Source organism: Nansenia antarctica (assembly GCF_963989245.1).
Source record: "Nansenia antarctica genome assembly, chromosome: 14".
Taxonomy (NCBI): domain Eukaryota; kingdom Metazoa; phylum Chordata; class Actinopteri; order Argentiniformes; family Microstomatidae; genus Nansenia; species Nansenia antarctica.
In genome coordinates this window covers 9,164,714-9,179,082 of record NC_137684.1, presented here as the reverse complement: position 1 = coordinate 9,179,082, position 14,369 = coordinate 9,164,714, and the positions used below count along the sequence as shown (strand labels likewise).

Sequence of the window (14,369 nt, the reverse complement as noted above, 5' to 3'; positions counted from 1 at the left end):
TTGTGCAACAGAAAACATCTCTCCTCTTCCTTGGAGCAGTCAATCAAAAGAACCGATTCTGATTTTGATTATAACAAGGTGCATCTCAGTAGTCTAAAGTGGCTTCTTTGACAGTCTCCTGTTTACTGTGCTGAAAATGCAACTTCATATCTCTTCCCCTTGACTCCTCACGTCTTCTATCCTAGCATCCTCTCCTCTGACCTTCACACCCAATGTCTTGAGAAGGAGGTGAGTCATCAAGTAAAGCCATTTGAGGGATGGTAGAATGCAATGTGGATGCCTTCAAAGAATATGCTTTCAGATGTCCAGTTCAGTTTCAACTCAGTGCAGATCCAGGAAAGGGTACAAGGATACAAAGCTACTTTAGACCAAGATATACCCTTCGGCCTGGAGTTGGAAAAACACAAACCAAAACTCACCATCTGAACTGCTTCAAGAATATGTTCAAATCTAGATTTTTCTTGGCATCAATGAAGGATATCTGTGGAGAGGAAAAGACAAGGGATGACCAAGATTATCACTTTCTGGATATTTAAGAGATGACCCTAGTGGGTGTTACACAATAGTGGTGGATCGGGTGAATCTATTAATTAATTTAATGTCATTCATTCTGTTAAATGTGAGTTGTAGAGCCCAATTTCTTCTTGCCCAAAACATGACAAACTCTCAGCTAGGTGAGAAAAATACCACTTTAAACCACATAGATCAATTAATTTAGCTTAAAACTAAAAACTAGTAAGTTGGCGTAACACAGGATGACTATTCACCTCTTTGGGCTCTCGTTTGACCGTAGTGTTGGTACTTTTGGCCTTTGAGTCCGTCACTGGCAGACAGAAGAGCTCCTCAATGCTGGAGTAGTCAGGTTCCAGGGAATCAGACTGCACTGACGACCACATGGATTGGCTTTCTGTGTGTGTGTGTGTGTGTGTGTGTGTGTGTGTGTGTGTGTGTGTGTGTGTGTGTGGGTGTGGGTGTGGGTGTGGGTGTGGGTGTGGGTGTGTGGGTGTGGGTGTGTGGGTGTGGGTGTGGGTGTGTGGGTGTGGGTGTGTGGGTGTGGGTGTGGGTGTGGGTGTGTGGGTGTGTGGGTGTGGGTGTGGGTGTGTGGGTGTGTGAGTGCGTGAGTGTGTGAGAGAGAGAGAGAGAGAGAGAGAGATTTGTAAAAGGGGGGAGATGGGGACCAGGAAAAAAGTTGTAAATACACTACTCTAAATATCACTACTCTAAATATCCTTCAGTTTTTAAAAAAACATCACAAACACGCACATTTTCAATTTATATAAACTAGGAGAAATCAAAGCTTAAACTCAGAAATCAAAGCTTAAACTGTCCCAACTCATACTGCAACTGCATTCCCTAAAATGCTTCCATCACTGAATCAACATTGAGGGTTCTAAAATGTATTATTAAGTATTTGCAGAATGAATTCAAAGGCGGATGGCTCCTCTTACCAGACACCACTCTGGAGGGCAGCTTCTGCCAGTTGAGCTTCTTCATGCGCAGTGTGGGACAGCGGCTGGCCTTGGGGAGAGGAGCGTTCTGGGGCACAATAATACCTCCTCCAATACCTGGGGGAGGGGGTGGTGGGGGAGGGGGGCCCATACCAGGCAGGGGAGGGGGAGGTGGGGGGCCCATACCAGGCAGGGGAGGGGGAGGTGGGGGGCCCATACCAGGCAGGGGAGGGGGAGGTGGGGGGCCCATACCAGGCAGGGGAGGGGGAGGAGGTGGACCTCCCTGCCCCATCCCTGGTAGAGGTGGTGGAGGAGGAGGTGGCATCCCAGGTAAAGGAGGAGGTGGTGGGGGTGCACCATAAGTGGTGCCTGGCAGGGGTGGGGGTGGGGGAGGAGGAGGGTTTGGGGTAGCAGCAGGAAGTGGAGGGGGAGGAGGGGGAGGAGGGGGAGTTACGGAAGCCATGTCTGATTGGTTGGTTGTGCTGCCGAGCAAGTCTGTCTGGATTGCCCTGTTGGTGGTCTTGGTCTTGGGACTGGCTGAGATCTGTTGTCTCTTGGAAGAGAGCAGGCGCTCCATCAAACGTTCAGCGGAGTCCATTTGTGCTGCAGGACACACACGCAAAGACACACACACACACACACACACACACACACACACACACACTAAAAGTCAATCAATTGACCTTATTAGGGCTGAATTTCCATCTCTAACACTAACACCTTGTAAGAGATTAACTTTGCAATCTTATTGTGATGTGTGTGTGTGTGTGTGTGTGTGTGTGTGTGTGTGAGTGTGTGTGTGATTTACCAGGTGCCATCAATGAACCAATCACTGAAACACAGATCTCTCCTGGATTGAGATCTCAATATCTGAATCCTAGACCTCTCCTGGGCCAGCCCTTTTCCTTTAAAAATCATCACTTCTTTCGTTTGTAAAAAAAAAAAAATGAATGTACTGAAACCCCCAGACTGTTTGTAATAGCTCTGATGCACACACATACCCCACCAGACATGCCACCAGTGGTAACTACACAATTCCAAAACAAATTCGAAACAACGTGCAGTGCTGTATAAAGCTACAGTTGTATGGAACTCTCTTCCAGGTCATATCTATAAAACCCAGAATAAAGCTAGTTTGAAAAAACAAGTGAAGCAACACCTCATGTTCGTTCACATTAGATCTTAATGCGCATTGCTGACTCATTATTTTATTATTAAAAATATAATATTTTTTTATATTTTATATTAAAATATAACAAATATTTTATTTTTGTTATTTGTCCTTTTGTGTGTTGATGGTTTCTTCTTTTTTGTATAAGGTTTTGTGTGGACCGCAAGAAGAGTAGCTGATGTTTTTGCATCAGCTAATGGGGATCCTAATAAAATCAAATTCTTCCCCCTGGTGGAGACTCTTTCTTTCTTTCTTTCTTAATTCTTTTTATTGATTTTCTAGACATGAACATAGACAATACACATTACCGATTGAAGTGATCGGGTGAGCTGGTTCAGATTAGACATGAATAACAATAATACATAAACAGTAACAAAAACGTAGAGAATAGGGAGCCAAAACGCGAATCTCCATCAGCTCCTACACAGCTTGATATATACCCACAGGTGTTTCCCACCCACAGTCCATCATTGATAACGAGAAATAATACGTAATGGTAATATCCCTGAGAGAAAAGTAATCCCTGGTGGAGACTCACAGTCGTGGGCCAGCAGAGTGGCACGGACAGCCAGGGCCTCCAGGGTCAGCCACACGTCTCCCCGTCCTGGAGCCACCAGCAGCAGAGCCTGCAGGATGGACAGCAGCTGGACAGAGGCTGGGGAGCTGCTCACCTGATAAGGGACAGAGGGAGGTATTCCGCCTTACTAGTGATGTTAATATGTGCAACATTTTAGGGTAATAATCGTTCACTTTTTCATAAAAGCACGAAACTTGGTACACTTGTAAAACGTTGTGCATATTCTCAGATATTGCGATTTCATTTTAAATCATTCTGCAGAAAGTTGCATATAGATAAATATATTGAAAAGAATTACACTTCTTCAATCAATTTGAACTGTTGCACATCAACTGGTCTATCAGTTCTACCCCAGTGCTTACTTTGGTGAGGAGGGAGGTGAAGACCTCCTGGTGACTGCTCATGTCGATGCCTCCGTACACCCTCTCCATCTCCTCCTCATCCTCGGCCATGGAATCCTCAAAGGCCTCACACTGGATGTTCAGGTCCAGGTCCTCAGTCTCCCTGTTACATAAACACACATGCACATATGCACGCACACGCACACACAACATAGGTATTGATGTTTGGGAAATCTTACAGAAAGTGACTGTGACTGTTGTTCCACCAACATTTGATTAGCATTTAATGCATCCCACACCTACCTCAGCATTGGCAGTATATCCAAAACTGGAAAATACATAATTAAGATGAATCCCAGTACTTTCAATATCTCAATATCTCTATATTATCTCAATGGCCAATGCACACAGCGTTTTTGTAGCACTGTTAAATGTTGCAAATGTTGTAATAGTTTATTATTGCATCACAATGGGACAATTGGGAAAACTTCAACATTCTAAATTGCCTGACACAGAAGAGCTTGCCTTGAAAACGCCTTGTCTAATGGTTTCTATTTTATTGTTAAAAAAGGATGCAAGCACATTGCATTTACTACATTTACTAGGCAAGTTTATTTGTATAGCACATTCAAAAGGGGCAATTCAACGTGCTTTACCTACAACATGAAAAAAAAAAAGAGGAGAATAGTAATAAAAAGAAAGATGACACGAATATATATATGAAATTAATTAGATAAACATTTAACGAGATAATAGACAATGAATAAAAGGACAGATAAAAGTATTATGTCTCTGAGAGAGATAAACCTCTGCACCTTGTATAAGTATCCTACCACGATACAGGATTAAGGTTGCAGATTATCACAGGTAGTGCCTGCACCTATTAATATTTTAAAACGCCTGCCCCGACCTTGATATTTTTTAATTATGACTGCATCTGTACGGCATGTGAGATCGCAGTGTAAAATGACACGTTTGATACTGATATCTGTATTCAACTTCTATCCTGCTCGATACGGTGTGTAAGATCGCAGTGTAAAATGACACGTTTACAAACACATTTAGTCTATATTTACATTGAATTCACAGCGCTTGGATTATGAACCATTCAGCATGTGTCAGTTTAAACTCTTAACTACTACTGCAGATATAAGAAATAAATAGATAATGGATAAAAATACATAGATAGCGGTGTTAGTGTTCAATCATAACTGCTGCAGAACATGAAGGTTTTTAGCTTAGTTTAAAATATTTTTTGAGTTTGGGCCTGTTTGATTTCTTGTATGTTCACTGATAACCTGTGAACTCATACAATTCAGGACCAACTGAGGGCATGGTTAAAAAGTCCTCAACTAGGGCAAAATCTTTTTTCTGTTTTTTCCGGATTATGAAAGGGTAGATTGTAAGCTTTAAAATGATGTGTCATACATTGACATCTGAAACAAGTTGAAGAAGTCATGGATAGTTTAATGGTGATACCCCCTGAACCACCGTACTGAGATATCTAGCCTCAAACTTCTTCAGATACGTTTTTCACAGAGGTAATGAGTGGAAACAATAGCTGGTTAACTCCACCCTAATCACTCCCTCAAGACAACCACACCCTCAAGACAACCACTCCCCCATTACACTACCTGTCATTATCTACCTGTCATCTGTCAGTGGGGTTGTCAGCTAACCCTCAGGAAGCAAAATTGCAGGGCTGGCATGTTTAAATAGCTAAATAATAAAAATAATAATAATAATAATAATAATAATTCAAGATTCATGATTCATCATCATTTTATTGCCATGTGTGCCAAAAGTGTATTAGTAAAATTCATGGCAATGGAAAAAATTAGGCAAGATACAATTGAGCAATACAATAATAGAAAAAAAATAATAATGTTGTCCGTGTGCATATGCATTTATCATTATCGTCCATAAAGCATCTAGTGGGACTTTGGCGTAGTTCCTTCCCATCCCATCTGGGCATCAAAGCTGTAATAAAAAAAGAAGACAGTACATTTCAAATGATTGCCCACTGTTACCAACACCACTTTTACGAAATAGCCTACTACTATCTTCATAAAATAGAATTGCTTATACAATGACAATGACAAATACCTGAAGTGCTGGTGACTCTCATCAAGGTGTCATCAAATGCATGCAGACCTCAAAGAAGAGCAGCAGAGTGCACTGTTTTCATAGGGTCTGGAATTTATAACATAACATTTGTCAGTCGATTCAGTATTAAGCATATCATATTAAATAGTATTAGTTCAATCAGACATGACCTAATATCATTTGTTTTGTTGGGAGACAAAGATAGATTGCAACAGAGATGCTTCCATCACTGAACAAAGGAAGAAAATACTGCTTTGCATATTGTTGTGGTACTTTTTCTCAGGTCAGTCATATGATGTATGACTATAGTATATTTCAACCACTTAATAAGATAAGTGGGGGTGTTAATCATCAAGAGAATGATGTGTTTAGTTCTATCAATTCATTAACATCTAATGCGTTTATTGTAAAGCACCTGTCTGAAACTTGACATACACATAAAGATGATTGGATGAAAGGATGAACTATCACATAAACAGTGAAATACATCTGGTTCACTAGCACACCTCACATGTACATTTCATATACATGTAACATGTACAAATTACAAAAGGGGTAGATTATAACAGTGCTTTACAATCTATGAAGAGTATGAGTAACTTAGAACATTTTCCTTTTTTGTTGATTTGTCTGGAATTTAGTTACACATGGAATGCAGTGCATTTGAATTCATTTGTATCAATATTCATTTGCCGACTGGGCTATCAACATTGACTGTTTGGTTGTGATGTCCAATGTCATCCCGCTAGATGTCAGCATTTAGCAAGGCAACAAGTTTTAGAGCAATTGTAATTCAAGAGAGTCATCAGTAGATGGCACTAGAAGTCCTCTTTCAATAAGGAATTTTGTATAGTATGCATATGAGCACTGTTTAGTTTTCTTAATCTATATTTATTCATATCTGTTGTTGGAAATGTTTGTTCAAATAATGTATCAAATCAATTCAGTTTATGTGGATGTGAATCAAGAAAAGATAAAACAACTCTTAAGGATTTTTAGGCTCTTTGCAATCTTTACCAATCTTTAATCATACTCCACAAAAAAATCTATAAGTATTTATATAATTCATTATATAATGTCATACTGTCTCCGAGCAAGTCGACTTTCAGTCTCTTGAAATAAGTTTAAACATTTACAATATGCTAATGATCGCGTTACACTAAATGATGGTGCTGTCCACTGAGCACCATGACTCATTCATAGCAATAAGGACTTCATCCTTTAAACTCAGCAGCTGCAGAACCAGTGGCACAACTCACAACACCGCCTCCACACAGGCATGGCTCTGAGGACCCGGCTCTGCAGACCTGAGGCCATGTTCCATCGATTCCCTCTATCCAAAAATACAACTCACTAACTCCTCAACTCCCACTGATCTAAGCAAGGAGCTGGGCATAGAAACTGCACTAATAATAGACCCATTTGATTTCTTGCACACTATCTAACCAGTTGCAATCCTAGTACTCGGGTCATTTTGAGTTTCAAGTTGTTTTTAGAATTCAAGAGGGAACTTGTTTGTTTTTCTCTTGGTTCTCAGAGGTTATTGTATTCATCACAATCAGTCATACGTGATTCCAGAGTGGTCTGGAAACCTGCATAGGTAGAACCTTGAGAGTTCTACGTTTTCTATACAATAAACTAGGTTGCTCACTTTGAAGGAATCATTGTGAATGAAAAGAACAGTAAAGTGCTAAAATATTGAAAAAGACAAAGATTTTCTTAGGATGTCCTTCCTATGTTTTTCACATATTCCTATCTTATATACTATATGTATATTTAAAAAGAACCACACTTTACCCAACGTTTGAATTGAGTGATGTTGATTTCTCATTCACATTTCTCTTACCATTGCTCATAGAAATAAAAGATGCCAGTGACCCAAACAAACTCCTTCAGTGTCCATATGACAAGAACCACCAGATCCGTGGCAGCCGCTTCCCATACCATCTGATCAAGTGCAGTAAGGTAAGAACTGTAGTGCTTGTCGTGGAATAACTGTTGTAGGAGTAGTCTGCCGTTGCAGACATTGAAATCTCAAATGAGATGTTCTCAAATATGCTCTTTTTCGTAAAGCATCTTTTTCGTCTTTTTAGAATCACCCAGAACTGGCCAATAAATTGAAAACCTGCCCTTTCAATGCCCGCCACCTGATGCCCAAACATGAGCTATCACACCACATCCTGAACTGTGAGGACAGGAGATCTGTGAATAGCGAAGACCGTAAGATTTAAATGTTGTTGTATCTTCAATGATACTATCTTTGTCAATAAAACCCATTTGCTCCTTGTGGTGAGTCTAACCAGGTTCTTTGGTTAACAGTGGACAGTGCTGAGGTGAAGAGCAAGTGGCACGTCCCTGTCAGCACCTGGATACCAAACACCAAATGTGAGGAGGACTGGGATAAAGGTCAGTACTCTAGTGAGCTGGGCCTGTGATTAATTCAAGCCCAAAGATGCTTTTATGACTTTAAATGTGAGTGACTAAATATCCCAGTGTGAAGTTGATGCACACTTGAGCCAATGCAAATTTCACATGTACAGATGCCGTGCTAATTAAGTGACATACTGATCATTTCTATGCATAACTGAATGCATTGGGGAGCTGTACCTAATTCGGGCAACCTTTTAATTTTCAAAGCATGCCCAGCAGGGTGTGGAACAAGGAAAGGTTATTGTATGATGTTGTAATAATAATGCTGTTTCTGTTGTTGCAGAGGCAGATGACGTTGCGTCTCCTTTCGTGTGGGGTGTGTCCACACACCTGATTGATCAGAACAGGTGTGTAACTCATCTTTAATTCTTCCACCACACAATACAATGTCTTATTCTCTTTCTCCTCCACAGGATGCTTACTTCATAGGGTATTTATCATGTGAACTGTTCAAACTGGAGCAGTTGATTTAATGTCAAACCGGAGAACACCTTCCTTCTATCCTCCTTTACAGGGCTGAGAACACCTTCCTTCTATCCTCCTTTACAGGGCTGAGAACACCTTCCTTCTATCCTAACAAACTGATCCTCCTTTACAGGCCCGAGTTGAGCACTACTAACAACCTTATCCCTGGACCCCGTGCTCCAAAGACCCTTCCCTGGAAAATGTGTAAGTAATATTTTACTGTCAGCCAGTTTGGTTACTGAAGCAAAATGTAAAGTGCTAAAATATTGAAAAAGACAAAGATTTTCTTAGGATGTCCTTCCTATGTTTTTCACATATTCCTATCTTATATACTATATGTATATTTAAAAAGAACCACACTTTACCCAACGTTTGAATTGAGTGATGTTGATTTCTCATTCACATTTCTCTTACCATTGCTCATAGAAATAAAAGATGCCAGTGACCCAAACAAACTCCTTCAGTGTCCATATGACAAGAACCACCAGATCCGTGGCAGCCGCTTCCCATACCATCTGTTCAAGTGCAGTAAGGTAAGAACTGTAGTGCTTGTCGTGGAATAACTGTTGTAGGAGTAGTCTGCCGTTGCAGACATTGAAATCTCAAATGAGATGTTCTCAAATATGCTCTTTTTCGTAAAGCATCTTTTTCGTCTTTTTAGAATCACCCAGAACTGGCCAATAAATTGAAAACCTGCCCTTTCAATGCCCGCCACCTGATGCCCAAACATGAGCTATCACACCACATCCTGAACTGTGAGGACAGGAGATCTGTGAATAGCGAAGACCGTAAGATTTAAATGTTGTTGTATCTTCAATGATACTATCTTTGTCAATAAAACCCATTTGCTCCTTGTGGTGAGTCTAACCAGGTTCTTTGGTTAACAGTGGACAGTGCTGAGGTGAAGAGCAAGTGGCACGTCCCTGTCAGCACCTGGATACCAAACACCAAATGTGAGGAGGACTGGGATAAAGGTCAGTACTCTAGTGAGCTGGGCCTGTGATTAATTCAAGCCCAAAGATGCTTTTATGACTTTAAATGTGAGTGACTAAATATCCCAGTGTGAAGTTGATGCACACTTGAGCCAATGCAAATTTCACATGTACAGATGCCGTGCTAATTAAGTGACATACTGATCATTTCTATGCATAACTGAATGCATTGGGGAGCTGTACCTAATTCGGGCAACCTTTTAATTTTCAAAGCATGCCCAGCAGGGTGTGGAACAAGGAAAGGTTATTGTATGATGTTGTAATAATAATGCTGTTTCTGTTGTTGCAGAGGCAGATGACGTTGCGTCTCCTTTCGTGTGGGGTGTGTCCACACACCTGATTGATCAGAACAGGTGTGTAACTCATCTTTAATTCTTCCACCACACAATACAATGTCTTATTCTCTTTCTCCTCCACAGGATGCTTACTTCATAGGGTATTTATCATGTGAACTGTTCAAACTGGAGCAGTTGATTTAATGTCAAACCGGAGAACACCTTCCTTCTATCCTCCTTTACAGGGCTGAGAACACCTTCCTTCTATCCTCCTTTACAGGGCTGAGAACACCTTCCTTCTATCCTAACAAACTGATCCTCCTTTACAGGCCCGAGTTGAGCACTACTAACAACCTTATCCCTGGACCCCGTGCTCCAAAGACCCTTCCCTGGAAAATGTGTAAGTAATATTTTACTGTCAGCCAGTTTGGTTACTGAAGCAAAATGTAAAGTGCTAAAATATTGAAAAAGACAAAGATTTTCTTAGGATGTCCTTCCTATGTTTTTCACATATTCCTATCTTATATACTATATGTATATTTAAAAAGAACCACACTTTACCCAACGTTTGAATTGAGTGATGTTGATTTCTCATTCACATTTCTCTTACCATTGCTCATAGAAATAAAAGATGCCAGTGACCCAAACAAACTCCTTCAGTGTCCATATGACAAGAACCACCAGATCCGTGGCAGCCGCTTCCCATACCATCTGTTCAAGTGCAGTAAGGTAAGAACTGTAGTGCTTGTCGTGGAATAACTGTTGTAGGAGTAGTCTGCCGTTGCAGACATTGAAATCTCAAATGAGATGTTCTCAAATATGCTCTTTTTCGTAAAGCATCTTTTTCGTCTTTTTAGAATCACCCAGAACTGGCCAATAAATTGAAAACCTGCCCTTTCAATGCCCGCCACCTGATGCCCAAACATGAGCTATCACACCACATCCTGAACTGTGAGGACAGGAGATCTGTGAATAGCGAAGACCGTAAGATTTAAATGTTGTTGTATCTTCAATGATACTATCTTTGTCAATAAAACCCATTTGCTCCTTGTGGTGAGTCTAACCAGGTTCTTTGGTTAACAGTGGACAGTGCTGAGGTGAAGAGCAAGTGGCACGTCCCTGTCAGCACCTGGATACCAAACACCAAATGTGAGGAGGACTGGGATAAAGGTCAGTACTCTAGTGAGCTGGGCCTGTGATTAATTCAAGCCCAAAGATGCTTTTATGACTTTAAATGTGAGTGACTAAATATCCCAGTGTGAAGTTGATGCACACTTGAGCCAATGCAAATTTCAGATGTACAGATGCCGTGCTAATTAAGTGACATACTGATCATTTCTATGCATAACTGAATGCATTGGGGAGCTGTACCTAATTCGGGCAACCATTTAATTTTCAAAGCATGCCCAGCAGGGTGTGGAACAAGGAAAGGTTATTGTATGATGTTGTAATAATAATGCTGTTTCTGTTGTTGCAGAGGCAGATGACGTTGCGTCTCCTTTCGTGTGGGGCGTGTCCACACACCTGATTGATCAGAACAGGTGTGTAACTCATCTTTAATTTTTCCACCACACAATACAATGTCTTATTCTCTTTCTCCTCCACAGGATGCTTACTTCATAGGGTATTTATCATGTGAACTGTTCAAACTGGAGCAGTTGATTTAATGTCAAACCGGAGAACACCTTCCTTCTATCCTCCTTTACAGGGCTGAGAACACCTTCCTTCTATCCTCCTTTACAGGGCTGAGAACACCTTCCTTCTGTCCTAACAAACTGATCCTCCTTTACAGGCCCGAGTTGAGCACTACTAACAACCTTATCCCTGGACCCCGTGCTCCAAAGACCCTTCCCTGGAAAATGTGTAAGTAATATTTTACTGTCAGCCAGTTTGGTTACTGAAGCAAAATGTAAAGTGCTAAAATATTGAAAAAGACAAAGATTTTCTTAGGATGTCCTTCCTATGTTTTTCACATATTCCTATCTTATATACTATATGTATATTTAAAAAGAACCACACTTTACCCAACGTTTGAATTGAGTGATGTTGATTTCTCATTCACATTTCTCTTACCATTGCTCATAGAAATAAAAGATGCCAGTGACCCAAACAAACTCCTTCAGTGTCCATATGACAAGAACCACCAGATCCGTGGCAGCCGCTTCCCATACCATCTGATCAAGTGCAGTAAGGTAAGAACTGTAGTGCTTGTCGTGGAATAACTGTTGTAGGAGTAGTCTGCCGTTGCAGACATTGAAATCTCAAATGAGATGTTCTCAAATATGCTCTTTTTCGTAAAGCATCTTTTTCGTCTTTTTCGAATCACCCAGAACTAGCCAATACATTGAAAACCTGCCCTTTCAATGCCCGCCACCTGATGCCCAAACATGAGCTATCACACCACATCCTGAACTGTGAGGACAGGAGATCTGTGAATAGCGAAGACCGTAAGATTTAAATGTTGTTGTATCTTCAATGATACTATCTTTGTCAATAAAACCCATTTGCTCCTTGTAGTGAGTCTAACCAGGTTCTTTGGTTAACAGTGGACAGTGCTGAGGTGAAGAGCAAGTGGCACGTCCCTGTCAGCACCTGGATACCAAACACCAAATGTGAGGAGGACTGGGATAAAGGTCGGTACTCTAGTGAGCTGGGCCTGTGATTAATTCAAGCCCAAAGATGCTTTTATGACTTTAAATGTGAGTGACTAAATATCCCAGTGTGAAGTTGATGCACACTTGAGCCAATGCAAATTTCAGATGTACAGATGCCGTGCTAATTAAGAGACATACTGATCATTTCTATGCATAACTGAATGCATTGGGGAGCTGTACCTAATTCGGGCAACCATTTAATTTTCAAAGCATGCCCAGCAGGGTGTGGAACAAGGAAAGGTTATTGTATGATGTTGTAATAATAATGCTGTTTCTGTTGTTGCAGAGGCAGATGACGTTGCGTCTCCTTTCGTGTGGGGCGTGTCCACACACCTGATCGATCAGAACAGGTGTGTAACTCATCTTTAATTTTTCCACCACACAATACAATGTCTTATTCTCTTTCTCCTCCACAGGATGCTTACTTCATAGGGTATTTATCATGTGAACTGTTCAAACTGGAGCAGTTGATTTAATGTCAAACCGGAGAACACCTTCCTTCTATCCTCCTTTACAGGGCTGAGAACACCTTCCTTCTATCCTCCTTTACAGGGCTGAGAACACCTTCCTTCTATCCTAACAAACTGATCCTCCTTTACAGGCCCGAGTTGAGCACTACTAACAACCTTATCCCTGGACCCCGTGCTCCAAAGACCCTTCCCTGGAAAATGTGTAAGTAATATTTTACCGTCAGCCAGTTTGGTTACTGAAGCAAAATGTAAAGTGCTAAAAAAATAAATTAAAAAATGCTGTACTTCTTTGACTTAAACCCTGTGCCCTTAAATATGCCCCCCCCCCCCCGATAACTTTTGTAGGAGGACGAGCCGAGATGTTTCGACATTCAGCATAAAAGAAGAACTTCAAGCTAACAGACTGGCTTTTTTAGTGTTTTTGTGTGGGGTTTTTTGTTGGTTTTTGTACATTTTGTGACATTTACTTTTAGAGGGTAATGCTTGTGCTGTGTTTTGGGGGGGCACCACCAGGAATGTTGCTGCTAATGTCTTCTGTCTCTGTATGTTTCTTTGTTTTTTTTGTGTGTGCAAATGACACGGATTGTTCCTCGTTATGTTAATTCATCCAGTTCTTCATTAAACACATTTCAGTTGTGCAATACAAAGTTTCATTATCTGTATCAGAAATGTCTGCTTTGAGATCTCCATCTGCTGTCAAATAAGTTTGAGCTTTGTAGGGCTGAATAAAACAATAGATAGAGGGGGAAATCCCTTGTCGCTTTCTATTCCTCACACATGACTGTAGAGCGGGGACGTTCTGTCCTTGTGATGGCAAGGTATTGCAGCGTTTTTTGTTTTGATGAGCTCATATCAAGGTTGAGGCTCTGGGGTGTAGGAGGGGGAGAGCTCCTATGGCAGCTTGACCTAACAGACTAAGCTAATAAATTGTCTTGATCAAATCAGCAGGATTAGTTGCTTGTCATGGTAAAATACAGCAATGCATCATGGACAAAAGGTTAATATTCTTAACGTTGGTCTTTGAGATTAAGATTTCAAATATACATTATCAATGCGCCTTTTATGTGGGAATTATTGTTTTTGCATTGAAGATGATGTGGAAATGTTATTTTCATGTTTGGTTTTTTTGCAAACATGAATTTGCCCATGAAATGCACATTTTGGAAAGCAGTTTAGGATTTTGATCGGCTCCTGTCATGGATTTAATGTAATGTCACTAACTTCTAAGCATTCGAATGTTCTCAGGCTACTCTTAGTCACCTTAGGTGGATACAAGATAATTAAATAACATGCATACACTATAATAAAGTTCCATGAACAAGAGTGCTCCAGGCACAGGCATATGGATGCTTAGGGTCATGGTCCTCTTGCTCACGGCCATACCAGTCTGAATACGACCTGTCGTAAAAAGTTTGGGATAGCAGCGTGAGCTCTTGGAAT

General features: G+C 40.8%; 1 protein-coding gene across 1 annotated transcript; it reads left to right on the top strand.

The window, feature by feature from the left end:
• Positions 1-6,234: 6,234 nt before the first annotated feature.
• On the top strand, positions 6,235-13,139 carry LOC308169805 (uncharacterized protein; the record flags this gene model as incomplete). The annotated part of the gene is made up of 21 exons (XM_080544551.1): positions 6,235-6,238; positions 7,502-7,608; positions 7,737-7,863; positions 7,963-8,049; positions 8,357-8,420; positions 8,672-8,742; positions 8,974-9,071; positions 9,200-9,326; positions 9,426-9,512; positions 9,820-9,883; positions 10,135-10,205; positions 10,437-10,534; positions 10,663-10,789; positions 10,889-10,975; positions 11,283-11,346; positions 11,598-11,668; positions 11,900-11,997; positions 12,126-12,252; positions 12,352-12,438; positions 12,746-12,809; positions 13,061-13,139. 21 exons carry the CDS (start codon positions 6,235-6,237, stop codon positions 13,137-13,139), a joined length of 1,809 nt encoding a protein of 602 aa, XP_080400677.1.
• Positions 13,140-14,369: the final 1,230 nt, after the last annotated feature.